At 47.6% G+C, this 27960-nt stretch overlaps 1 protein-coding gene across 1 annotated transcript in view; it reads left to right on the top strand.

The window, feature by feature from the left end:
- Positions 1-27960, top strand: part of LOC146816683 (adhesion G protein-coupled receptor F1-like) — a 512362-nt gene that overhangs the window by 207505 nt on the left and 276897 nt on the right. Inside the window, exon 8 of the mRNA XM_085610576.1 lies at positions 6319-6377. Within this exon, the coding sequence (XP_085466702.1) occupies positions 6319-6377 (59 nt within the window). The remainder of the gene's footprint in view (positions 1-6318; positions 6378-27960) is intronic.

Genomic DNA, 27960 nt, shown 5'->3' with positions numbered 1-27960 from the left:
GATTTAGTCAAGTGTGAGCAGTTCTGTATTTAGCTCTTTCCTGATGACAGTAGACTTATTCATGCAGTGTTCCCGTACCACCAAATCGAAAACTACACACTCTGCAAGGGCGCTGGTGGCAGAGCGTTAGTTATTATGAAAATACCCTGTAATCACCTCCAACAGTGATGCTCTGAAATAAGCTTCCATCAGGACATTAGGTAGGACTTTTCTAGGCGGCAAAGGAGGTTGAGGTGTCCTTACTTGCACGTTGATTAGGAGGGTTTTATGGCCGGACAATGTTCTGACCAGATATTCTGAGCTCACCATATGCCGGCGCAATTTCCCAGTGCATAACATCTTATCTAGTCCTACTTGTACATCATATAGACTAGCATAATGAATAGGCCATTTCATGCCCATATTGTATTCTCCAAACATCAGTCAGACCTCAATCTTATATGCATTTAGTGAAACCCTTTGCAACTTTAAAGGTTGGAAATTCTGTAATGGGGGCGTAGAGAGGCACAATAATTGTCCCTGACTGCTGTTAACAACTATGTCCTCCAGAGGACAAAGTTTTGACCTCTGTGTCTTGGGTGTCGTTACTAACAGGCCATGGCAAGGATCAGCCATCTGGGAGTAGGACGGAAACAACACTGCCTCTTTTAAGTTGGAGATGCCAAATAGGACTGATCCTATTCAGTGCCAGTGCCATCATAGTCCATCAAGGACCAACCCCAGCAGGAAGTGGAACCAGTTTGTACCCTGACAAATGGGATGTTCCCTCATCCAAGCACGAGCGCGGTTTTGGGAGAGCAGGAGACCCTCTGAGTGGAAGAAGTGGTTAACCAATTTAGCTATATGGCTTCTGGAAATGTGTACAGTAAAAGCAAAGACCATGTGCAAGAAAAAGAGTGGGTAAATGGCATGAACATAGACAGTAATGGGCAGGAAATATTCTCCAATCATTTTAGTTAATTGAAAGTGCCATAACCTAAGAACATTCCTGAACCTGAGCTCTATAGGAAAACTCCTGATTCCAGGTGACATCCGGGGCTGAAACAGTTCTCTAAGGGTTGAGTAGCTGGCCTCCTGTTAGCCTACTCCAGGGATACAAAAGCAGGTGGACTACTAAATCCATTAAGGCCCGCTGACCACAGAAAAATGAACTCCGCAGGAGCCCTAGCTAGAGATAGAGAGACATGGTGCCTAGATGCGTGCCCTTTGGACATGGGGCATTAAGGTATTTTCCAGCAGTTGGGACAAAAAGTGGGACTTAGCCATTTGTTTAACCTACGGAGGAGTCGGGCAAGGTGCTGAGGCTTGCCAAGAGACCCTGTCCCAAGGCAGAAAAAACAAACAGTTTTTTCACATTTGTAGCTTTCTGCTGCAATGAAAAACAGGCTCAGTTCGATCTCACGGAGAAGGTATCCTGCCTAGTAGAGCACTGCATGGCTACAGGTTCCAGCCTTACCCAGCTGTAGGATTTTGTGAAGCTAAAAAGTGAGTACGCCCATAGGTAACAGCTTGGACCTGCTAGGCAGCAGAATCTATTCCAGAGGCAAATCAACCTTGGCTGCTATGAAATACAGATTTGTCCTGCTCTGAGATTTTGGCACTCAAACCAGTGGCTTCAGAGTAAGTTTAACGATGATGAATCTGACTTTGAGGGACCCCCCCCAGCTTCAGCCTTGGACCCTGACCCACTGGAAGACGCTGACCTCCAGAAAAAAAACTAAGTCAAAAGATGAAGACTTTGACCAGTTAGACCACTTGGTATATCTAACCTTTGCTCTATTGAGGTACATCCGAAATCACACCTAGGTCTTGTTCAATTGCAAACTAACTGACATTTTTTATTTGAACCTTACTTTTTCTATGTGCGTTTTGCCGTAAAAGGTCAAAAAACTGATATCACTATCTTCCTTTATATACTTTTAACTGTTTTGGTGTATCTTTGCTCATTAGATTTCTTTCTCTTTTTTAAAATTGGTTTGAGAGTTTTGTTGTATTTTATTCTTGACTTGAAAATGTTGCCACTGCTTTAACTTAGCAGATATTTCTCTGGGGAGTTGCGTTTGCCAAAGCTACAGGGGTTAAGCAGATTTTTACATAACCTTGTGGTGAAAACTAATCAGGGTCAGAGTGCCCTCTTCCCCAATTATGAACTCACTTTCTAACATTAGTTAGAACAATATCTTGTGGACCTGCAAGCAGCTGCAATATATCTCATCCAACTGTCAAACATTGACTGAAGTGAGAGGACGCCAATCCTGAAAGCTAGAATACTTTTCTTCAAGGTGGCACAGCTACCAAAACTTGTAAAACGAAAAGCTTAGACTTAGAAAAACCATGTCACTCCGAGAGGACTCGGGCAAGGTGTCAAACCTACCCAAATAGATACAACCTTCAGAGCTGCATCTTAGTGTGTTTTAAACTCACAGCTTTTTTCCCAAAGGTTCGAGGATACAGTGTAAACAGTCAACCAGGGTATCCAACCTCTTGAAGTCCTTCAAACACACAACTTCTGAGTTTGTCCCCTTGAAGTCCTTCAGAAAACTTTCTAAGATCCTGATTTAGAATGTGGTTGTAGGAAAGTAGGATCTGCTTCTTATGGTTACCCCATCTTTTTGCTTCATGTGATACTGTTTTTGACTAGCCTGACTGGGATCCTGCTAATCAGAATCCCAGTCTATCTGCTTTCTCCCTAAATTGGTAATGTCATGTACTTAGGTACGCTCCAGATTGGATACTGGGGTACCCTTGTCAGACCCTAGTATATGGTACACATGTACCCAGGGCATAGGTACCCTAGTGGCCTCCCATGGGCTGAAGCAGGTATTGTAGTGAGGATAAGGATACAACTACAGACATTGCTAAGTTAGCATAAGTTGGACACCATTTTGCCGCTTTTGCTCACGTTACTACATGGCACATTTCTGGTAAACACTTTGCTCGCTCGCTTTCACATGAGAACTGTCTATATTTCATGTATTTAGTTTAACACTCTGCTCCTCGTCTGCACAGCGTGTTCAAGGTCAAAAAACAATGAGCTATGTTAAATTGCTTTGGTCAGTCTCACATCCTTAGCCATAACATAGAACGCAGCTGCAATCCTGGAAATCTGATGCTTTTAATATTGATGTGCATGCATGTTAACACACTTGGAGAAGACGCTTTCTAGGATAGAAGAGCTGGGCATGTCCAGAGATGTAAATTCCTGCATCTGAACTCGGAGGTATGGGGTCCCCCTGACAAAGCCTGGAGGTCTTCTATAATTATAACAAACTAGCTTCTAGCACGGGGAGGGTGGCAAGGCGCTAAAGTCCTGTTTCCACTATCATTATAATATAATTTCCCCTTTTGTTCTATATGGAATTGTAACTATGCTGATTTGTTTGATCCTATGCATTTTGATGTTAGTATTGGCTCGTGTATTGCATTATAGAGCACGTTAGTTAAAATAAACATTTTAAACTATACCTTGACTCTATTTACTCATGTTGTGGACAAGTACGAGAGTTTGAACGAAAGAGTGTTCTTGTTCCCACGTATCCAGAGAGAGGAGGGAGTAACATGTTCTAGGATGTCTAATCATTGGTAGTTTCTCTGTAGTACGGAGAACGAATGAGACACTATAGCTAGTTGGATAGGGTGTCTGGGTACCGAGGTGGGTATTTTGGTACACCACTACACACTGAGGTCCTGGTTTCCTGCGCATAGTTCTGTATATGTGCAGAATCCCTGCAACAGTATTATGCCACCCATGAGAGGCCATGCAAAATGGAACTACAGGTCTGCCATTGCAGCCTGTGTAGGTTGGTGCATGCACCACTTACTTGAGGTATAGGTTTACTATATCTAAGGGTCACTACACTTAAAACCTATAAGTCACCCCTATAGCCGGCCTTAACAATCCTGAAGGCAGGAAGCTTGGTTCTAAGTGAGAGGGTGCCACAGCATGAGCAGGACACTCATGCATCCTACAGAGTCCATTCTCCTGGGTTGTTAGTGCTGCAGCCATTTACAACATATAGAGTGGCATTATGCGACCGCGTGATGACCAACTCCAAAACGGCTAAAAAGTAACCTTATCGTGTTTGGTATCAAACATCGTGGAATCATACCCCCACTCCGGTAACCGGTGCAGAAGGCATGATTCCACCCCTCAGAACCGAGTGTCGTGAGGTCCCTGCTGTTCCCGGTACCAGCCTTCTAGTCCCGGGCAGCCCAAAAGGGTTGCTGCCGACCAGAGACACATTACTGCCCTCCTACTGCTGAGCCAAGCTCGAGCAGGGGAAGACAGAACAATAGGCATCCTGTCACAGGGAGGCACGACCACCTCCCAGACAGTATTTAGTGTATCAGGCCTGGGTGGGTACGCTTCCCAGCGACCAAAAGTCTGCATGAGGGGCACATTTGGTGTCCCTGTGCATAGTCCAGTTCAAACCAGTCCTGGGAGCCTTTGGCTCCTGCTCTGGCACGAAACTGGACAAAGGACATGGGAGTAACCTCCCCACTGTCCTAAAGCTCCCCTGGGAGGGTCCCCTGAATCTTTCCAACCCTCTCCTGTGGGTACTTAAGGGCTTACCTGGCTGTAGGACCCTAGATTCGACGTGGGCAAGATTCAGATCAAGAAACCACTGAACTTCGACTGTCTGGACACTCTGGACTTCGCCGGACTTTGCTTGGGCCCGACTTCATCTCCCTCTCCGTCCAAAGCATCATCTGTGCCTGTGCACTATACAGGCTCCATGCAGGACCTGTGGAGCATCAACTGAAGAAATCTCACTTGGAGTGAAGGAGTCACTCCCCTGCAACCGCAGGCACCACATCTCAACTGACCGGTCTACTGCTCCTGATCTCCTACGCACTCCGAAGGCTCCAGCAACACAGGCAGTGGGTTTCCAAGTCCTTCGAGGTCCGAGCTGCCCTCTCACCAAGTTTTGGGTCAAAATACCCATACCCCTGTGCACCGCGTACTTTTGCAAGTGCATATGCTTGTTAGCGTTTCCAAAACAAGCGCACTGGGCTCCGAGTAGCCCCAACCTCTGGCATCATATCCACCAAAGAACTTTGGCTTCCTTGCAGATAGTGCTCCGTGGGCTGTTGCTTTGCGAAACTGCTCAAGGTCCCCTCGCAACTCCTGTGCCTCTGGCCTGTGGGTCCTCTTGAGGGTCAGCTCTGCTTTTCTTGGGCTCCCCTGGTTCTTCCAGGTCTGCACTGACCCCCCTGTGTTTGGTGAGTCTTCTGGACCTTGCTGGTCTAAACTGTAATCTTCCTTGACCTTTTGTGTGGGTTGCCGCTGCCATGGCTTTTTGGTGCTCTAGCCGGACACCGACCCCTCAGCACTCGACATCCTTTGTGGGACAGCTTGTATCTGGCTCCTGGTCATCCTTGACATCTCTTGGTCCCTGTGGCTGCTGAGTGAAGATCCCCTCAACGCTCCTGAAGCACCCAACATCGGTGGGCATTCGTCTACCGAGCCCCTGGTCACTCTTGAGTGACCCAGACTCTGACCCCTCTGCTTTCAGCTACTCTTCATCAAGAATCCTCCCGTGGATTCATATGGACACTTTTGTTCTTCCCAGCAGTGGCTCTTCTTCGAAGTCCTCCATAGAGATCGACGTCGGTTTCCGAAGCCACTTCAGACCTATTCACCCGGCTCCCCTGGGATAGGTAACTCTGGTACTGTGGTATCCTGGGGTGGCTACCCAACCTCCTAAGTTCCACGGGGTTTCTTCGAAGTCCACTTAGAAGGGTCCTTAAACTTTAAAAATGTAACCGTGAATTCCCCATAGAAGTGTACGGAGCATGCACTATTCTTATGATGGAGGAAATTCAGCTTGTGGAATTTCTACCCTATTCAGTTTTCACCAGAAGTTGCAGTATTTCAGCTACCACCAAAATCTAAATCAAGCAATAAATATCAAGGTAAAAGCTTTCAGTGTAACCATCCACAAATGTTTATGCATTCACAGTTGTGTGTTTGCCATTTGTTACATGTTGTTGCATTTTCCATAGATTCGTTTTAAGCAACCTTTTACAATGCTTTCTGATGGGGTGCTTCTAATTTCTTTAGTGCTTTCGAGTCATACGTTCAGTTTTGTTCATTTTATGCAATTTTTCTCATTTTTAACTAACTTGATTATGGTGTACACGTCTTACATTTATTTCATTCTGGCTCGTCATTCCACTGCTGTAACCCAGCCATTTGGATTTAAGAGGCGGTTCACACTGAGGGAAGTCTGCATGTCTGTTTCCTGAATGCTCTTCTAATATAGTGTGGTTAAGGTTAAATTCAGAAAAATTATTATATATATTCTCTTTCTTCAGCTTTTTGGAGCATATAAGAAGATCAATGGTTTTTTGTATGTTCGAATATCACATATAAGGTAAGTGTTGTATGCATGGTCTCTTCCTCCTCATTGAGCTAATGTTAAAGATAATTTCAAATATAACTTTGCTAATTGCATGTACACTACCACATAAGTAATAAGTAAATAAAAAACACCCTAAATTACAGTTACAACTTCATTATTATTTGCCTTTTTTGATACAAGAATGATTGTTGTGAAAATATTAACTCTGCTTTGACTCAGTATATAGATTTGATTACTGTTTTTGCATTAAAACCCTTCCTTCCATGTTTTTACTTGAGATAGTTCAAGTTAACAGAGTCTTTGTCAACATAGGACAGGACTACATAAAATTGGGCTGAACTATTTTAATTTCTAAGTAGATAGATATTTAGCTGACTAGCCATATTGTTTGCAAGGCATTATTCAAACTGTGCTGGACTTGTATTCACATTTTGCTGTTGGGTACAATATGTAGCTGTCACACAGAATATCACAGATCAAATTTCGATATAGGGTAATGATAACTTTAGACATTTCATGTCCTGTAGGTACGAGTAGTGAAGTATAGTTGGGAGGACTTACTAATATATTGATGGCCTTATGATGGACACAGGGTTGCCAAACCAAGGGAAGCACAGGGATGACATATTTTTGAGGTGAAGTGGGATTGGTAATAAGTGGTAAAAAGTGGTAATGTTTCAGATTGTGTTGAGTAAATGAAAGGTTTTACTGTAAGTAGTTGCCATCAATTCTATCACGTAATTTTAGCAACGCAGTGAGTGTGTGCGAGAAGGGGCCATTGATGCATAGTAGTATATTATGGAAAATATATAGAGTATAAGTCTTTTGAAAAACAGTGAGATGGAGTAGGTTCTGTTAGATGCTGACTGTGACATACCAGCTGCTTGTGAAATTAGAAACTGGGATATCGGAAATTCAACACATGAAACCTTCTTCTAGAAGAGGATGATAGAAACTGCACAAGATTTTTAATACCATTCTTTTAGATGTGGGGGTCTCTATTTGGCAGAGGTAGGTACCTTTGACCAAATAGGGGCCCTTGCGTCTAGTCAGGGTAAGGGGGTACACTCCTAAAATAACCCCTGCTCACCCCCTTGGTAGCTTGGCACAAGCAGACAGGCTTATCTCGGAGGCAGTGTGTAAAGCATTTGTGAACACATACAGTAACTCAGTAACAACACTACAGATGGACACCATACAAGTTGTATATTAAAAATAAGTATTCTTTATATGTACTTAACACAAGACGACAAACAACGAAAATCCACAATACTGTATTTAAAATGGTAGAATTTGCTTAGTTCTCTTTAGATGTTAAAATGCGACACTTTGAGTTCAATGAACCTTAGGATGAGTAATGCTATACTACGAAAGTGTTGCAGGGAAGGTGATGCGTCGTTTCCTTACATGCAAGAACGGTGATGCGTTGGGTCCCTACTGATGCGTAGGGGATGCGTCAGTTCTTCTCTGCGAAGGGAGGTGATGCGTCGGTTTCTTACTGCGCTTCCTTGGCATTGCGGCACGCAACGCCGTGATTCGATGAAGATACGGTACAATGAGACAAAGATGGCCTCTTCTTCTTGATGCAACACGATGCGTGTGCACCGGACGGCCGTGCGGCGGCTCAACGATACTTCTGAGCCGCGACTGGCCCTGCGACACGCTTCTCGGGGATGTGGCGGCGTCTGATGCGACGTCGATCCTCTTCTCTGGCGATGCAAGACGCTTCAGCAACGATGCGACGGCCCTGTGGTTACTCAACGATATCTTCTGAGCCGCGACAGGCCCTGCGACACGCTTCCCGGTGATGCAGCGGCGTCTGATGCGACGTCGATCCTCTTCTCCGGTGATGCGAAGCACTTCGGCAACGATGCATCAACTGCAGCGGTGGTGACATGCTTCTCTGTTGATGCGGCGGCGTCTGATGCGACGTCGCTCCTCATCTTCGGCGATGCGACGACAGCGGCTGCGGCAACAACATTCTGCTTCTTCCTGAGTCGCGCTTCCAGCTTCTTGCGACACGCAGTCCTTCAGAAAGCCTTGCACAGCAGCAGGCACTTCCAAAAGAACTCTGGGGAGCTGGTGGGTGAAGTCTGTTGTCCCTGAGACTTCAGCAGGAGGCAAGTTCTCTCTCTAGCCCTTGGAGATCCTTTACAAGTTGATGAAAGTACACAAAATGTTTCTCTCTCCCTTCTTTGGCAGTTTAGACAACCACTGCAGGCCAATCCCCCAAGCAGCACTTCAGCTTAGGGATAGTCACTCCTCAGTCTCTCTGGTTCCTCTCCTCAGCAAAGGTTTCTTCTTGTTTCCCAAAGTGATCTAAAGTTCTTGGGTTTGGGTCCCAATATTTATACTCAGTTTCTCTTTGTTCTCCGAGGGCAGAGAGGCCTTTGCCTAGTCCAAACCAGTTCTGGTCAATCCTGGAGCACTTTGTTGACATGACTCCTTCTTTCCTTTCACAGTGCAGGGCAGAAACATCAGACACACCACAGGAGGTGGAGCCAGCATTGTGGAGGGAAGGCACAGCCCTATTCAGGTCCCAGGTGCAACTCCTCCCACCCATCTACATGCAGATCTCTCTATTCAGCCCTGTGTTGACTCACCCTGTCTCCTGGAATCCCCCAGACCCTGTCACTCAAACTCCAGACAAGGAATACACAACCTAGCAGAGGCAGGCTTGGATGGTTAGACAAGAAAATACCTACTTTCTAAAAGTGGTATTTTCAAACACAGAATGTTAAAACCAACTTCACTAAAAGATGCAATTTATCATTTTGTGTTCAGGCATACTCAACTCGAATTTCTACCTTGTTCCCTGAGTCAGTTAGGATCATAAGATGTAATAATCAAACTTCCTATTCTGGCCTATGGGGAACAGGTAGCCTTGCAATAGTGAAAAACTAAAATGGCTGTAATTCACTATTAGGACATGCCACACACATCAGGGGTTGTCCTACCTTTTACCTACAATGCACCCTGCCCATGGGCCTACCATAGGGGTGACTAATATGCAGAAAAGGGAAGGTTTAGGGACTGACAAGTAGGTGCACTTGCCCAGTCAACATGGCAGTACCAGACTGCACATAGGCTCTGCAGTGGCAGACCTGAGACACACTTTTACAGGCTGCTTCTGTGGGTGGCACAACCAGTGCTGCAAACCCACCAGCAGCATTTGATTTACAAGCCCTGGGCACACTCAGTGCACTGTACTAGAGTCTGATAAGTAAACCAAATCAGCCAATCATGGAATCACTAATCCATACATCAATTTACCATAGGGAGAGCATATGCACTTTTGCACTGACCAGGAGTGGTAAAGTGCCCAGAGTCATACAACCAACAAAAACAGGTCAGACAAAATACAGGAGGAAAGCAAAAAGTTCAGGGATGACCCTGCAAAAAGGGCCAAGTCCAACACAACCCCTTTCCAGCCAAAACACAGAGGAGACCAATCACTACCCTGATGGGCTTCTCGGCTTTGGGCGATAGGACATGGACCCTGGCCCGCAACTGCAGGGGCATACTCCAGTTCTATGCCAATCTGAACCTATTTGGATCCCTCTGTCCATACTCTCAGCGTCCACCTAGCTAACCCATGGGGAACCTTCTCCTTACCTGTGGACACCACCTGTGCAGCACCTAACCTTAGCTTGTTCACAGGTGTGTCCCAACAGACAGACAGCAAGGCACAGTGGCCACTGACAGTAGTCAGTGATGAGATCCAGGCCTTATGCCTCTCAGGGCTCTTAAACCTCTGTGCGGAGGACAGTAGCCCCAGGTGCTTGGCACCCTTTGTCCACTCTCCCTCTTGTGAGGTCAGGTATGACATCCTGGCACCCGGCAGCTGGACAAGAGACTGGGGTGGGCTCTCCCACACCCGGTCCTCCTCCTTGGGGCTCTGTACCCTCCCACCTGGAGCGGTACCCCCTTCCAGAATTGTCAGGGTGCCTGTAGCAGGTATCCTGCACAATTCGCCCACCAGTTCAGGGGTTCTATCCTGCAACTAGGCTTCCAGTTCAGGGGTACACCCTGAACTGGAACCAGGGTCAGAGATGAGGACTCCCTCCCTCTGCACCCCCTTCCAGAGTGCTGTATCCTTCCTCCTGGAGTGGTACACCTATAAGACCAACCGGTCAGGACACTGTTTACAGTTGTCCCTCCCTCCAGGTCAGACAACTCTTGAACCTGGCTCTCCAACCCTGGGTCTGTACCCGGTGGTTGAACACTTGCCCGGCACACCAGGACTTCCTTGGGAGCATGCATGCCCCCCCTGAGGGTAAAACATACCTCATGTGTTGTGTGATAGTCTGCCTGGTGCAGACCTCCCGACCCCTGTCCATTTGATAGTGCGTGAAGATCCCCCAGGACAGAAGTGGCGTCACCACGGTCATTCACTGGTGACGCAGCCCTTCTGGCTGCCCCTTGACCTACTGGTTCTTCTACTGGGGACTCTTTCCCCCTCACACCCCTCAGTCTGGACTTCTGCACCCACCACTTAGGAGTGGTACTGCCAGACACCAGAACTGATGGAGGCCTGCTTACAGACACTCCCAGTTCACCAGACACTAGTGGATCCCCCTCAACGGGTGCCTCCCTACCTGGTGTTCCCTTACAGAACCATCCAGGCCCTGAGACTGGGTTTCGGGCACCTTGGGACACGCAGCCCCACACTCACTCCTTCTCCATTGAGACAGGACGTGAGTCCCTACAACCCTCCCACTACACTGGGACTTAGCTGGGCTACACTGAACCTCTTCCCCCACTCTGGGTTGGAAGACACCTGAATCACTCCTTTTAGGATCACTCCCCAATGCCTCTCCAGACCCTCTGGAATCCACCAAAAGGTCTGCCTCCAATGTGAGCTCCCTTGGGTCAGAGAACTCACTCCCCAACAGGTGTTGGCATAGCTCTGGAAAACAGGGCCTTACAATATGCTCTCCCACAATTGGGTCACACAGCCCCCTACAAGGGTTAACCAAACTATCCTTCACCTCTCCATCCAGCACCTCACGCACATACTCCACCCCACTCTCCTGAGACTGGCAAGACAGTATCTGACTGTCTCTGTCACTCAACCCACACTCTTCTGGGCGGTCTTCACACTCACACACCAGGATTCAACCATGGGGGAACCCCTCTCCCTGCACCTCTCATCTAGATCAGTAGAGTGTCCCTCCCACCACTAGGACTATGAAACTCTGTGCCAGTTCCCCAATCCACCTCAGGGACACTGCACACCACTGGAGCTACCTCACATCCTTGAACCCCATGGTGTATGTTAACCCCCCCCTTCAAGTCAGGCGCCACATCCCTGGGTGTCTGTACTACTCCCTCAGCACTAGAAAATTCAATTTTGCAGCCACCATCTGAGCTGGACCCCACCTCCAACCCAGCCAAGGTCACTTCCTGAGCTACACCCTTTTCCTTTTCAGCTAAGGCTTGATCCATCTCCTTGCTGCCTCAGCCTCCGGTCACAAGCACGAATCCGATTCCTCTCTTCACGAGCCAATCTTTCCCAAAATGTTTCCTCCTCCGGGCCACTGCCCTCTTGATATTCTGGCTGGGGATACTCCCCCTCAAATTCCTTCTCAGAGTCATCTGCTAGTGCTGATTCCCAGCGTAGCACCTCATAGCTATACAGGGTTGCCTCAAGATCCTGACTTGTGGATCTCCTCTTAGCAGGCAGCCCCCTCTCCTTGCAAAATACTTTTGCTCCCCTATCTTGTAGATGTACAGGTGAGAAAAGTCGACTTCCATTTTGACAGGGTCCACCAGGTGCAACAACTAACCAGAGTTCCAACAACCAAATTCCAAAGGGAAACAGGAAAAAATAGTACGTGGTTGCATTTGGTCTGCACTCACTAGTAGTGTTCACCAATCACTGTATATGAGTCACAAATGCAAGTCCAGAATCCTCACCGCTGACCACTAATGTTAGATTTGGGGGTCTCTAGTTGGCAGAGGTAGGTACCATTGACCAAATAGTTGCCCTTGCGTCTAGTCAGGGTAAGCTGTACACTCCTAAAATAACCCCTGCTCACCCCCTTGGTAGCTTGGAACGAGCAGACAGGCTTATCTCAGAGGCAGTGTGTAAAGCATTTGTGAACCCATACAGTAACTCAGTGAGAACACTACAGATGGACACCACACAAGTTGTATATTAAAAATAAGTATTCTTTATATAGACTTAACACAAGACCACAAACGACAAAAAGCCACAATACTGTACTTAAAATGGTAGAATTAGCTTAGTTCTCTTTAGATGTTAAAATGTGACACTTTGAGTTTATTGTACCTTAGGATGCGTAACGCTATGCAACGAAAGTGTTGCAGGGAATGTGATGCGTTGGTTCCTTACAAGCAAGAGCGGTGATGCGTCGGGTCCCTACTGATGCGTAGGGGATGCGTCGGTTCTTCTCTGCGAGGGGAGGTGATGCATCGGTTTCTTACTGCACTTCCGTGGCCTTGAGGCACGCAACACCGTGATGCGATGAAGATCCGGTACAATGCGACAAAGATGGCATCTTCTTCTTGATACGACACGATGCGTGCACGGCCGATGGCCGTGCTGCGACTCAACGATACTTCTGAGCTGCCACAGGCCCTGCGACACGCTTCGTGGAGATGCGGCGGCGTCTGATGCAACGTCGATCCTCTTCTCTGGTGATGCGAGATGCTTCGGCAACGATGCGACGGCCCTGCGGTGACTCAACGATTCTTCTGAGCCGTGACAGGCCCTGTGACACGCTTCCCGGTGATGCGGCGGCATCTGATGCGACGTCGATCCTCTTCTCTGGTGATGCGAGGCAATTCTGCAACGATGCGTCAACTGCAGTGGTGACGACACACTTCTCCATTGATGCGGCGGCGTCTGACGCGATGTCGATCCTTTTCGGCGATGCGATGACAGTGGCGGCGACACGCTTCTTCTTCGTGAGTCGCTCTTCCAGCTCTTTGCGACACGCAGTCCTTCAGAAAGCCTCGCACAACAGCAGGCACTTACAAAAGAACTCTTGGGGAGCTGGTGGGTGAAGTCTGTTGTCCCTGAGACTTCAGCAGGAGGCAAGCTCTCTCTCAAGGCCTTGGAGATCCTTTACAAGTTGATGAAAGTACACACAAAGTTCCTCGCTCCTTTCTTTGGCAGTTTAGGCAACCACTGCAGGCCAATCCCCCAAGCAGCACTTCAGCTTAGGGATAGTCACTTGTCAGTCTCTCTGGTTCCTCTCCTCAGCAAAGGTTTCTTCTTGTTTCCCAAAGTGATCTAAAGTTCTTGGGTTTGGGTCCCAATATTTATACTCAGTTTCTCTTTGTTTTCTGAAGGCAGAGAGGCCTTTACCTAGTCCAAACCAGTTCTGGTCAGTCTTGGAGCACTTTGTTGACATGACTCCTTCTTTCCTCTCACAGTGCAGGGCAGTGACATCAGACGCACCACAGGAGGTGGAGCCAGCATTGTGGAGGGAAGGCACAGCCCTATTCAGGTCCCAGGTGCAACTCCTCCCACCCATCTACATGCTGATCTCTCTATTCAGCCCTGTGTTGACTCACCCTGTCTCCTGGAATCCCCCAGACCCTGTCACTCAAACTCCAGACAAGGAATACACAACCTAGCAGAGGCAGGCTTGGATGGTTAGACAAGAAAATACCTACTTTCTAAAAGTGGTATTTTCAAACACAGAATGTTAAAACCAACTTCACTAAAAGATGCAATTTATCATTTTGTGTTCAGGCATACTCAACTCGAATTTCTACCTTGTTCCCTGAGTCAGTTAGGATCATAAGATGTAATAATCAAACTGCCTATTCTGGCCTATGGGGAACAGGTAGCCTTGCAATAGTGAAAAACTAAAATGGCTGTAATTCACTATTAGGACATGCCACACACATCAGGGGTTGTCCTACCTTTTACCTACAATGCACCCTGCCCATGGGCCTACCATAGGGGTGACTAATATGCAGAAAAGGGAAGGTTTAGGGACTGACAAGTAGGTGCACTTGCCCAGTCAACATGGCAGTACCAGACTGCACATAGGCTCTGCAGTGGCAGACCTGAGACACACTTTTACAGGCTGCTTCTGTGGGTGGCACAACCAGTGCTGCAAACCCACCAGAAGCATTTGATTTACAAGCCCTGGGCACACTCAGTGCACTGTACTAGAGTCTGATAAGTAAACCAAATCAGCCAATCATGGAATCACTAATCCATACATCAATTTACCATAGGGAGAGCATATGCACTTTTGCACTTACCAGCAGTGGTAAAGTGCCCAGAGTCATACAACCAACAAAAACAGGTCAGACAAAATACAGGAGGAAAGCAAAAAGTTCAGGGATGACCCTGCAAAAAGGGCCAAGTCCAACACAACCCCTTTCCAGCCAAAACACAGAGGAGACCAATCACTACCCTGATCGGCTTCTCGGCTTTGGGCGATAGGACATGGACCCTGGCCTGCAACTGCAGGGGCATACTCCAGTTCTATGCCAATCTGAACCTATTTGGATCCCTCTGTCCATACTCTCAGCGTCCACCTAGCTAACCCATGGGGAACCTTCTACTTACCTGTGGACACCACCTGTGCAGCACCTAACCTTAGCTTGTTCACAGGTGTGTCCCAACAGACAGACAGCAAGGCACAGTGGCCACTGACAGTAGTCAGTGATGAGATCCAGGCCTTATGCCTCTCAGGGCTCTTAAACCTCTGTGGTGTCAGAGAGCGGAGGACAGTAGCCCCAGGTGCTTGGCACCCTTTGTCCACTCTCCCTCTTGTGAGGTCAGGTATGACATCCTGGCACCCGGCAGCTGGACAAGAGACTGGGGTGGGCTCTCCCACACCCGGTCCTCCTCCTTGGGGCTCTGTACCCTCCCACCTGGAGCGGTACCCCCTTCCAGAATTGTCAGGGTGCCTGTAGCAGGTATCCTGCACAATTCGCCCACCAGTTCAGGGGTTCTATCCTGCAACTAGGCTTCCAGTTCAGGGGTACACCCTGAACTGGAACCAGGGTCAGAGATGAGGACTCCCTCCCTCTGCACCCCCTTCCAGAGTGCTGTATCCTTCCTCCTGGAGTGGTACACCTATAAGACCAACCGGTAAGGACACTGTTTACAGTTGTCCCTCCCTCCAGGTCAGACAACTCTTGAACCTGGCTCTCCAACCCTGGGTCTGTACCCGGTGGTTGAACACTTGCCCGGCACACCAGGACTTCCTTGGGAGCATGCATGCCCCCCCTGAGGGTAACACATACCTCATGTGTTGTGTGATAGTCTGCCTGGTGCAGACCTCCCGACCCCTGTCCATTTGATAGTGCGTGAAGATCCCCCAGGACAGAAGTGGCGTCACCACGGTCATTCACTGGTGACGCAGCCCTTCTGGCTGCCCCTTGACCTACTGGTTCTTCTACTGGGGACTCTTTCCCCCTCACACCCCTCAGTCTGGACTTCTGCACCCTCCACTTAGGAGTGGTACTGCCAGACACCAGAACTGATGGAGGCCTGCTTACAGACACTCCCAGTTCACCAGACACTAGTGGATCCCCCTCAACGGGTGCCTCCCTACCTGGTGTTCCCTTACAGAACCATCCAGGCCCTGAGACTGGGTTTCGGGCACCTTGGGACACGCAGCCCCACACTCACTCCTTCTCCATTGAGACAGGACGTGAGTCCCTACAACCCTCCCACTACACTGGGACTTAGCTGGGCTACACTGAACCTCTTCCCCCACTCTGGGTTGGAAGACACCTGAATCACTCCTTTTAGGATCACTCCCCAATGCCTCTCCAGACCCTCTGGAATCCACCAAAAGGTCTGCCTCCAATGTGAGCTCCCTTGGGTCAGAGAACTCACTCCCCAACAGGTGTTGGCATAGCTCTGGAAAACAGGGCCTTACAATATGCTCTCCCACAATTGGATCACACAGCCCCCTACAAGGGTTAACCAAACTATCCTTCACCTCTCCATCCAGCACCTCACGCACATACTCCACCCCACTCTCCTGAGACTGGCAAGACAGTATCTGACTGTCTCTGTCACTCAACCAACACTCTTCTGGGCGGTCTTCACACTCACACACCAGGATTCAACCATGGGGGAACCCCTCTCCCTGCACCTCTCATCTAGATCAGTAGAGTGTCCCTCCCACCACTAGGACTATGAAACTCTGTGCCAGTTCCCCAATCCACCTCAGGGACACTGCACACCACTGGAGCTACCTCACATCCTTGAACCCCATGGTGTATGTTAACCCCCCCCCTTCAAGTCAGGCGCCACATCCCTGGGTGTCTGTACTACTCCCTCAGCACTAGAAAATTCAATTTTGCAGCCACCATCTGAGCTGGACCCCACCTCCAACCCAGCCAAGGTCACTTCCTGAGCTACACCCTTTTCCTTTTCAGCTAAGGCTTGATCCATCTCCTTGCTGCCTCAGCCTCCGGTCACAAGCACGAATCCGATTCCTCTCTTCACGAGCCAATCTTTCCCAAAATGTTTCCTCCTCCGGGCCACTGCCCTCTTGATATTCTGGCTGGGGATACTCCCCCTCAAATTCCTTCTCAGAGTCATCTGCTAGTGTTGATTCCCAGCATAGCACCTCATAGCTATACAGGGTTGCCTCAAGATCCTGCCTTGTGGATCTCCTCTTAGCAGGCAGCCCCCTCTCCTTGCAAAATACTTTTGCTCCCCTATCTTGTAGATGTACAGGTGAGAAAAGTCGACTTCCATTTTGACAGGGTCCACCAGGTGCAACAACTAACCAGAGTTCCAACAACCAAATTCCAAAGGGAAACAGGAAAAAATAGTACGTGGTTGCATTTGGTCTGCACTCACTAGTAGTGTTCACCAATCACTGTATATGAGTCACAAATGCAAGTCCAGAATCCTCACCGCTGACCACTAATGTTAGATTTGGGGGTCTCTAGTTGGCAGAGGTAGGTACCATTGACCAAATAGTTGCCCTTGCGTCTAGTCAGGGTAAGCGGTACACTCCTAAAATAACCCCTGCTCACCCCCTTGGTAGCTTGGAACGAGCAGACAGGCTTATCTCAGAGGCAGTGTGTAAAGCATTTGTGAACCCATACAGTAACTCAGTGAGAACACTACAGATGGACACCACACAAGTTGTATATTAAAAATAAGTATTCTTTATATAGACTTAATACAAGACCACAAACGACAAAAATCCACAATACTGTACTTAAAATGGTAGAATTAGCTTACTTCTCTTTAGATGTTAAAATGTGACACTTTGAGTTTATTGTACCTTAGGATGCGTAACGCTATGCAACGAAAGTGTTGCAGGGAATGTGATGCGTTGGTTCCTTACAAGCAAGAACGGTGATGCGTCGGGTCCCTACTGATGCGTAGGGGATGCGTCGGTTCTTCTCTGCGAGGGGAGGTGATGCATCGGTTTCTTACTGCACTTCCGTGGCCTTGAGGCACGCAACACCGTGATGCGATGAAGATCCGGTACAATGCGACAAAGATGGCATCTTCTTCTTGATACGACACGATGCGTGCACGGCCGATGGCCGTGCAGCGACTCAACGATACTTCTGAGCTGCCACAGGCCCTGCGACACGCTTCGTGGAGATGCGGCGGCGTCTGATGCAACGTCGATCCTCTTCTCTGGTGATGCGAGATGCTTCGGCAACGATGCGACGGCCCTGCGGTGACTCAACGATTCTTCTGAGCCGTGACAGGCCCTGTGACACGCTTCCCGGTGATGCGGCGGCATCTGATGCGACGTCGATCCTCTTCTCTGGTGATGCGAGGCAATTCTGCAACGATGCGTCAACTGCAGTGGTGACGACACACTTCTCCATTGATGCGGCGGCGTCTGATGCGATGTCGATCCTCTTCGGCGATGCGATGACAGTGGCGGCGACACGCTTCTTCTTCGTGAGTCGCTCTTCCAGCTCTTTGCGACACGCAGTCCTTCAGAAAGCCTCGCACAACAGCAGGCACTTACAAAAGAACTCTTGGGGAGCTGGTGGGTGAAGTCTGTTGTCCCTGAGACTTCAGCAGGAGGCAAGCTCTCTCTCAAGGCCTTGGAGATCCTTTACAAGTTGATGAAAGTACACACAAAGTTCCTCGCTCCTTTCTTTGGCAGTTTAGGCAACCACTGCAGACCAATCCCCCAAGCAGCACTTCAGCTTAGGGATAGTCACTTGTCAGTCTCTCTGGTTCCTCTCCTCAGCAAAGGTTTCTTCTTGTTTCCCAAAGTGATCTAAAGTTCTTGGGTTTGGGTCCCAATATTTATACTCAGTTTCTCTTTGTTTTCTGAAGGCAGAGAGGCCTTTACCTAGTCCAAACCAGTTCTGGTCAGTCTTGGAGCACTTTGTTGACATGACTCCTTCTTTCCTCTCACAGTGCAGGGCAGTGACATCAGACGCACCACAGGAGGTGGAGCCAGCATTGTGGAGGGAAGGCACAGCCCTATTCAGGTCCCAGGTGCAACTCCTCCCACCCATCTACATGCTGATCTCTCTATTCAGCCCTGTGCTGACCCACCCTGTCTCCTGGAATCCCCCAGCCCCTGTCACTCAAACTCCAGACAAGGAATACACAACCTAGCAGAGGCAGATGGTTAGACAAGAAAATACCTACTTTCTAAAAGTGGTATTTTCAAACACAGAATGTTAAAATCAACTTCACTAAAAGATGCATTTTATCATTCTGAGTTCAGGCATACTCAACTCGAATTTCTACGTAGTTCCCTGAGTCAGTTAGGATTATAAAATGTAATAATCAAACTGCCAATTCTAGCCTATGGGTAACAGGTAGCATCAGGGCTTGTCCTACCTTTTACCTACAATGCACCCTGCCCTTGGGCCTACCATAGGGGTGACTAATGTGCAGAAAAGACACACTTTTACAGGCTGCTTCTGTGGGTGGCACAACTAGTGCTGCAAGCCCACCAGCAGCATTTGATCTACAAGCCCAGGACACACTCAGTGCACTGTACTAGGGTCTGACAAGTAAACCAAATCAGCCAATCATGGAATCCCTAATCCATATATCAATCTACCATAGGGAGAGCATATGCACTTTAGCACTGATCAGCAGTCATTAAACCAACAAAAACAGGTCAGACAAAATACAGGCGGAAGGCAAAAAGTTCAGGGATGACCCTGCAAAAAGGGCCAAGTCCAACACATTCTTAAAAAAGGGACAGAACACAAAGATACCTTAAGCCGTGTACAACAGTGGAACCAGATTTGGTTGGCAACACCAAGTGCATCCATGCTCACTAAAACATAAAGTGGAGCTAAGTTATCGAGGACTGGATAAGGATTTTCAGAAGCCACTCCAGAAAAGAAGAAGAAGCAGGTAGGGATTTACCTGATGTAGGACTTTAGCCTAGTGTCAGTAATGAAGAAAGCGATGGAAAAGTCCTTGAAAGTCCTGGATTTCTATTTCTGTTTGTTTTTATAAAGTGTGCTCATGCCTGAGAGCATCCTGGCACTAGACTCAGAGTCTAAAGATTGTGATAAGTCAATTAGAGCTGGAAGAGCCAGGTTTTCAAGGCCTTCCTGAACTTAATATAGCAGGCAATGGTACGTTGCTCAACTAGAAGGTAATTCAAAAGAGAGAATGCTTTAGACATGTCTGTGAACAAACTGGAGAAGATTGACTGGTCAGAGTAGGAGTGACAGACTGCTGAACAAACAATATTGCTACATGGTTAGACCATTGGCCAGGAAGAGGTTTCACAGTAACAATTAATTGGCCAGAGGAACACATTTGGTCTAAGATGTTACCTGCTTTATGGGAGAGTTCCGTCATTCTGGGCCTATGGCTACAAATGCCTCCAGCACCGTGCTAGTGGATGGTAAGGATATCGGCCCAGATGTTAAAGTCTCCATGTGCAAAAATAATAGGTTGAAGTGCTAACATTAGTAGCTCATTTGCAGAAAGGTAACATCATGAAAAGCAGATTTTGTTGCATTCTTAAGAAAGGACCCGGAAGCCGCCGAACGCGGTTTCGCGCCTGGAGGCGCTTAAAACACGAAGGCTGTCACTGACAGAGCGGGTGATCTTTTCCTAGAGCCTGCACTGCCGTGCTTACCGCTGCTTGTGACTTTGCTGCTCTCTGGGTGTGCTGGAGCACTGTGCTCCCTGTCCTGCTGCTGCCGTCCTGGCCTGTGTGGAGCCCAGCACGAACTACATTACCCAGTGGCCCTAGCGGCGGACCCGGAAGCCGCCGAACGCGGTTTCGCGCCTGGAGGCGCTTAAAACACGAAGGCTGACACCGCATCGCGGGACCGCGCGCGGGCGGCGCCGGGCTAAGCCCGGGCAAAGGGCGGGCCCTCTGTGGCCCTCAGTGACCGAGGTAGGCCGGGCTGGGCCTGGTCCCTTATTTCTCATTTGTATACATTGTAAATACTTGTTTGCATTCGTGCCCACTTGAGTAGAAGGGTAACTTGATGCAAGTACTGTGATAGCTATACTGCACCCTGGTCCTACCTGCTTTGCCGGGGACTGACTCAATTCCAGACTTTTATACGTTTTATATTGCTATATTTCTTTTTTATTACTGTGGAAAATGTCTAAAACTTTACGATCAGGAAGGGTAGTGGGAGAAAAACCTGCCCGGAAATTAACTACCATCCGCACAAGAAACAAGTCAGTAAATAACCCACCTTTGAAAGGACAATGTCAGTTATCTGATCTCTGGGATCTATCTGGCATAAAAAAACCTAAATGTGCGACTCTACATAATCCAGATACTAAAGCCCTGGAAGTACACGTACCAACTACCTCTGTGCCCCGATCTCCCCAGGTCCAGCAGGGAGCCCCCCAAACTATGGTAGGAGGGTCTCCCTTTCGGGACCCTACAGACGGGAAGCTGACGATTATAAGTGAGCCAGTGCACATACCATCGATCCCTCAGTTACCCATGAATGACAGGCCGGGGGATGACCTGTCTGCACTATCCATTGATTTGGAACTATGGGGACGCTACGTAAGCCCTGCTAAAGTGGAATCTCTGGAGCAATTTAAAGTTCAGGGGGGAGCCACCCCATCAGGGTTAATGCTGTATAGTAGCACCCCGTCGCTAAATAGATATGAAATATCTGACTTGCTAAACTCCTCCAAGAGCCCCGACCTCAATCTCCTGGATAATATTTGCACTGCGGAAGCACGAGAAAAGCCGATCTCTGAGTCCATGATCGCGCTGGAACAACTCCTTGCTTCAATTTTGCTACTTCTAGGGAAATTTGTTGGCAGCTCGGACTGTATCCTTGAATCAGTTACCCAGATCCTAAAGTTATTGCTGCAGAAAGTGCCGGATGCGAGTAAGGCCTCTCCTCCTAAGTCTGAACAATCTGTATCTGAGGGGAAATTCAAAGCCATTAGAAGCGAACTAGTTAGGAAAAATGAAGAGTCTTCTATGGTCCCTCATAAGGAGATGCCTCATACTGCAGCCTCTAACTGTATCAAGAATATAGTCCTGGAGATAGAGGAGGAGGATAAAGTCTTGCCAGGCCCTAAAACGGTTCAGGAATTATTTCCTATCTTTGTCCCGGATGGCGGAAAAGACCTCCTGGCCGACAAATCTGAGTTCAATGAAGAAAAGAGAAAATATGGTAAACAAAAAAGTACCAAAGCCAGTAAGAGGAAACCAATTCGAAAGTATAGAAAGAAGAAGCAACGGAGGCTCATTTTCCAAAAATGCACAGAGACAAGGGAGAATGAAATAAGGAATGGGGAATCCTTATCTACTTCCTTAAAAGTGGACATGGATGTGAATTTAACCTCTTCAACCTTAGTGGAGGAGGAAAATGAACAAGGCAGCGTGCCTTCCCAGGAAGATTTACCACAAATTGGGGGCTCTCTCCCAGGCTCTCCTTCCCGGAGTGCACTTGGAGGACCAATTTCTTATCCATCTGGGATTTTAAACCCTTTGGCCCCCCCCTTTGTGCTAACAACTGACTCTGAAAATTCTCGCCCTCCGGCCCGGCCTGTAAGTACGTCAAAGGCCCCTGTGGATGTGCGTGTACTAGATTTTGTTCCATTATTTGATACCGACCTCTTATTAAATAGAGCCTGGCTTCTCAAGCGTTTCAGTGAGGTTGAATGTCTCTACCACATTCAGTCTAGAGACATTGAACTGGTGACTCTGTTGGGTGGAAGTCGGGTTTTGAGTATTCGGGTGAAATTTTATTCCCCTATCATAACAAATTTGATACTAGAACAGGCTGAAAATTTTCAACGCTTAGGTATTGATATTCTACCTATCTCTACCCCAGGCAAGCCAAACTCTTTCGATAAGCAGGGGTTGAGGGGTGGTGAGCAAAACGGGGTAACCTCTCCTCTGAGAGACCTGAAAATTTGGGTTTCCAGGGGAAAACGCTCAGTATCGCACGTGAAGCCTCTCCCACTAGTTGAGAATTCCACACTCAATGATGACAATAACCGGTGGAATTGGCTCCATAGTGCATTATCAACAAAAAATAAGGATAAACCCAAATTGTTCCTCCATCTTTAACCCAGCCTTAAACATAATCTCCTGGAACGCGGCCGGATTCCATAGCAGCCCGGAGAAAATGACCTTTTTATCCACTCTGGAGGCTGATATATTGTGCATCCAGGAAACATGGTGCATAGATAGGTTAACGCCTTTAAAAGATTTTTATGTTTTGGAAGTTCCGGCTGCGCCCTCTAAGAAAGGGCATGCTAGGGGGGGGCTCGCCTGTTTACTGTCAAATAAGTTTCAATGGAGATTTTCCCATTATATTGACACCAGTAGACTTTTCCACACAATAACATTAGAAAATATGTTCCATGACAATGTAAAATACCCCATGGTAATTTTCAATGTGTATATTCCGCCTGAGGAATGTTTTAATGATAAATTGCAGCGGGTTCTCCAGTATATGGATAAGATAAAAAATTCACCTCCCTTTCCTGTAATCTTGCTTATCGGTGATTTGAATTGTAAAGTTTCAAACGCTAGTCTAAAACTCTTCAGGGATAAAGCTAAGGAGGAAGCACATTGCATCCCCCAGACGCTCTTCCCTGAAAACTTAAGGACAAATAAAAGGGGGAAGATCTTGTTAAAAGAACTAGCGATCGGGGATGGTATTATCTTAAATGGGAGATTTCCATCTGACGTCCCCGCAAATTATACCCACAAATCCCCCTTTGGGTCATCAATTTTGGACTATGCTATCGCCAGCTACAGTATGTTTCCCCAGATTCTTGACTTAAAGATTACACCCACGACTCTGAGCGACCACAGTATATTGTTACTATCAATTTCGTTAAAATCTATGAATACGGCATCCTGGTCGCTAAATGGCAGGGAGGCTACCTTCCACTCGACATCTGGAAGATGCTTCTGGAATAATGCTGCCATTAATGGGGTGCAGGAGCTACTGACCGATACCCTTAGGGAAATAGAAGAGTGGAACGGAAATGAAATAGTTTGTTTTGAGGAATTCATGGTAAAGATTTTATTGAATGCTAAAAAAACTGTCCCCCTTAGGAAAAAAAAAGGAGAGGTAGTTCCTCTGACTCTCCGTAACCTGAATAGGGAATTAAACAAACTAATCCGTGCACAGTACGTCGAAAGGGTACCGGAACGTGGGAAAGATATCGCTAGGTTAAAAAGAAAGAGAAGCAGACTCAAGCAAAAAATTAAAAGGGACAGGGAGGATGAAGTATGGATTAAATTAAGGGAATCTGCTGCTTATGGCAACATGAAAGATTTTTGGGCAATAATCGGGAAAGGATGTGGCACACGCCACTCCCCTACTCCCATGGCTATACCAGAAGATCTATGGTCCTCTCATATCCGAGAATTATATGCAGGGAACGGGACCACAGGTGTGGATAATTTCATGTACGCTGCCCCTGATGACTCGGTCTTCTTTCCCTCTGAGAAGGAAATCGAGTTGGCTATAAAAAATATGCGATCCTCTGGGGCCATGGGACCGGATGAGCTTCCGATGACGGTCCTAAAACAAGACCCTTCAACCTGGAGTAAAATCTTGTACCCCCTGTTTAGGGCATGCCATCTTTCCAAATGTGTCCCTGCATCGTGGAGAGGAAGCATTCTGGTCCCTATCTTCAAAAAGGGAGCAAGGGACAGCCCCAGTAACTATCGCATGATTGCGCTCCTCGACTCCATCGGAAAGGTCTTTGCGAAATGTCTCCTGAGATCTCTTTCTGATTGGGTCGAGGAGCGCAACATCTTGCCGTTGGAACAGACTGGCTTCCGAAGGGAACATGGCACTCTGGACAACCTGACTGCCCTTCAGGTTATTACTGATAAATATGTCCAGGTGAGAGGGGGTGTTGTATACGCCGCCTTCATTGATTTCTCCACAGCGTTCGATAAAGTAGATCGGGGAACGCTGTGGAGAAAATTGGCGACGCTGGGTGTCCCTACTCCCCTGCTGGAATTGGTGCGGGCTCTGCACACTGAGACCTGGTGCAGGGTCTTAATGGGGGGCGAAAGGGGGCTGTCGGCCAAAATACCATCTCAGAATGGCCTTAAACAGGGCTGCTTATTGGCGCCCCTGCTGTTTTCCCTATACACAATTGACCTCCCTGCTGCTGTGTCCCATACTGAGGGGATCGCACCGTTGATAGGAGGGGTGCCAATAGCCTGTCTGATGTATGCCGATGATGTGTTATTGCTTGACTTAACTCCCGTGGGTCTGGCAAATCGGCTTCAGGCTCTTCAGGACTTTGCTGGGGAGCATTATATGAAGATCAATATTAATAAAAGTAAAGTGATGTGTATTGCTGGTAGGAAGAAATGCCGCTCGACAAATTTTGGTTGGGCTATTGGAGGGCTTAGATTGGAGGTCGTAACTTGTTATACCTTTTTAGGGAAAATATTCTCGGCCAATATGAGCGAGAATCTTCATATAGAGCATTGCTCTCGCAAAGCTCTTGCCCATGGCAATGGGTTAAAGTCCCTATACCTGGCAACGGGGAAAAGACATTTTTCTAGCCTTCTAGAAGTATTTAGAGCTAAAATCCCCGCAACCATCTTGTATGGTATAGAAATAATAGAGATAAAATATTGGGACTTTTGCCACAAGACTGAGGGAAAACTCCTAAGATCCCTCTCGACTCTTAACAATGCCTGTCCACTGGCTGCCTGCAGGCTGGATTTCGGACTCAGGAGTGCCTGGGTTCAGGGGCTGTGCGCCTTAATAAGGTGGGTAGCCAGCTTAGCCAGAGCGAGAGAAGGAACCCTGCGAGTTTTACTCAAAAATGAACTTTTGGGCAATTTTAAGGAGTTCTCTAAACTTGTTAGTAATTTTAGAGGGGCTGTGAAAATCCTTAGACTGGATGAAAGCGCTCTTTTCTCCTATTCTCCCACGCAGTTAAAGCAGGTCCTTAAGGAGGCTTCGTGGGAGTATTGTTTTCTATCCGACAAAAAAACAGTTGGAGATAAAAGGAATGTGGAGCCGCTGATCTCCTCCTATAGGTTTAAACAGCCCCAACCGTATGCCCTGTGGAACTTGCCACATGGGATACGTAGGTTTTGGTTTTTATTACGTTATGACTTAATCCCTCTTAACGTGTTGCTGTCCAAATGGCATGGCACTTCACCGTTGTGCAATCTATGTAAATTAAATAACCAGGACTGTATGCATGTACTTTTGATTTGTCCTATGTTACGTAGCTTGCGCAAGCGATGGCTTAAAGTAATCTGTCTACGCCTCAGCATTGTCACTTTACAAGATTTTCTTCATGCACTTTATTGCCCACCAAATGAAATGTTCTGTGCTTATGTTTTTAACTTTTTTAAAGGATTTTTAGCTATTTATTAAATTCTCTGGAAGATTGTGCCGGCCCGGCCTTGTGGGACTGATGGCTTGCAGTGTACCTATCACGGTTCGAATACTATGTTTTTATAATTTTTGTACTTTTGATGACTGTGTTGCTTTGTCTGTACATGTTTATGTGGCCCTCTTTGAGAGCCAAAACATAATAAATAAATTTAAATTTTAAGAAAGGTGTCTAAACAAACAGACAATAACAAGGCAACCCTTTGCTGACTTGGGAGTGGTGCACTGTTCTGAGCTGCCCAAGGGCTGGTGCTTCAGTTTTGTGATATTGGCTTACTTCCATGGTGATGATGGCAGTGGATGACATCGCCATGGCTGGTGTGATGATTTCTTCATCGAAGAAAACAGTGGAGGACAATCCAGCTCCTGATCCAGCCTTGGTATGAAGTTTGCATGTTCAATCTTTGTGGACAAGGGAGGATGTCCAGAGCCTCTTCAGGTAAAATGTAAGCATTGGAGGCAGTCTGCATGTACCGGGCACCATCACAAACATGTGAGAACACAACAAGAGGAGTTTCTCTGTTAGCAGTGGAGTGATTGGTCAGCATAGGGAGTGGATGAATTTGAGGAAGAGAGGAAGGAGCCAATGCTTGGAAATTGGGCCCCCGGAGACCACCTTGTCTCGTTACAGCTTCCTATTCAACAGCTAGACTGCAACCTAAACAATTCCCTCAGAATGCTATCCTATTTTAAATGACAGCAGCCATGTTGCAAGAAAAGATGACTGCTCTGCTAGAACTCCTGCTTTCAGTGATTGCCAGACATGCATGACTGGTGTCAGGATTCCATTTCATCAGAGACATGGAATTTATGTTTAACTTTGCTTTTATTAACAATCAGCAGTAAGAAAGCCATATTTACATCAAAAAGGCTTGTACCTCCCGCCTCGAATACCCCCCTCCCCGGAGTTATATTTAGCGCTGGTAGGCCCTGTGTGAACCATCCCTTGCATCTAGGATACATCTTTGGATTGGTTTCTTGCTGTGGCTCATTGCAAAGTTCTGTGTGGATCAGTATCAGGCAATAAAGAAACAACAACCCCTCCCCCCCCTTTCCCACCCCTGAACTGATGTGCTTAGGACCTTTCTCTGTAGTGGCCGACCAGGAAAACCCCCTCCTAATTGCCCCTCAGAGATCCCTGTGGGGCTCCTCTGTGTCCGTGAGTCGGAGAAGCCGAAGGTATTTCGGGCAAGTAATTTGGTTCATTTCGGTAGCTAATAAAGACAGTAATGGCTGCCAGGTTTCTCGGGATCCCCCTGCGGAGTTGGTAAGAAAAGCAGGAATTTGCTCGATCCCGAGGATATACCACAATCTATGCAGCCATCCCGTGTATGTCGGTGTCATCTGTGTCCCCCAGTGTGTCAGGATGTTTTGTGTTGCCACCCCTAGTGCAAGTCCCATCTGTTTCCCCTTTTAGATTTCAAGGGCTATGTCAATGGATTATGCAACCCCAGCACCGCATAGACCGGGAACGGTGGTATTTCTGTCTCAAATTGTCTGCCCTCGTCATCCAGTGTCTTGGTCCAGTACTCTGTCAGCTTCAGGCATTCCCATAGCAAGTGCACTAGCGTCCCTTCTTCCCCGCACCCTCGTCAACATTTTGGACTACGGTCTGGGTTTCCCTTATTTAATCGTACCGGTGTCAAGTACCAGTACATAGCAATCTTGACTGTGGCCTCCCTGTTAGCGGTATTGCAAGCCGTATGATTGGCCCTATAATATATGTCCCTCCAATCCTTCTCTGTAACCTCCCGTCCCAGCTCCCTCGCCCATCTATTTTGCCCGGCCGTAG

This window comes from Triturus cristatus, chromosome 6 (assembly GCF_964204655.1).
Source record: "Triturus cristatus chromosome 6, aTriCri1.1, whole genome shotgun sequence".
Lineage (NCBI taxonomy): Eukaryota > Metazoa > Chordata > Amphibia > Caudata > Salamandridae > Triturus > Triturus cristatus.
The sequence above is the reverse complement of the archived record's forward strand: the minus strand, read 5'-3'. Positions and strand labels throughout refer to the sequence as shown.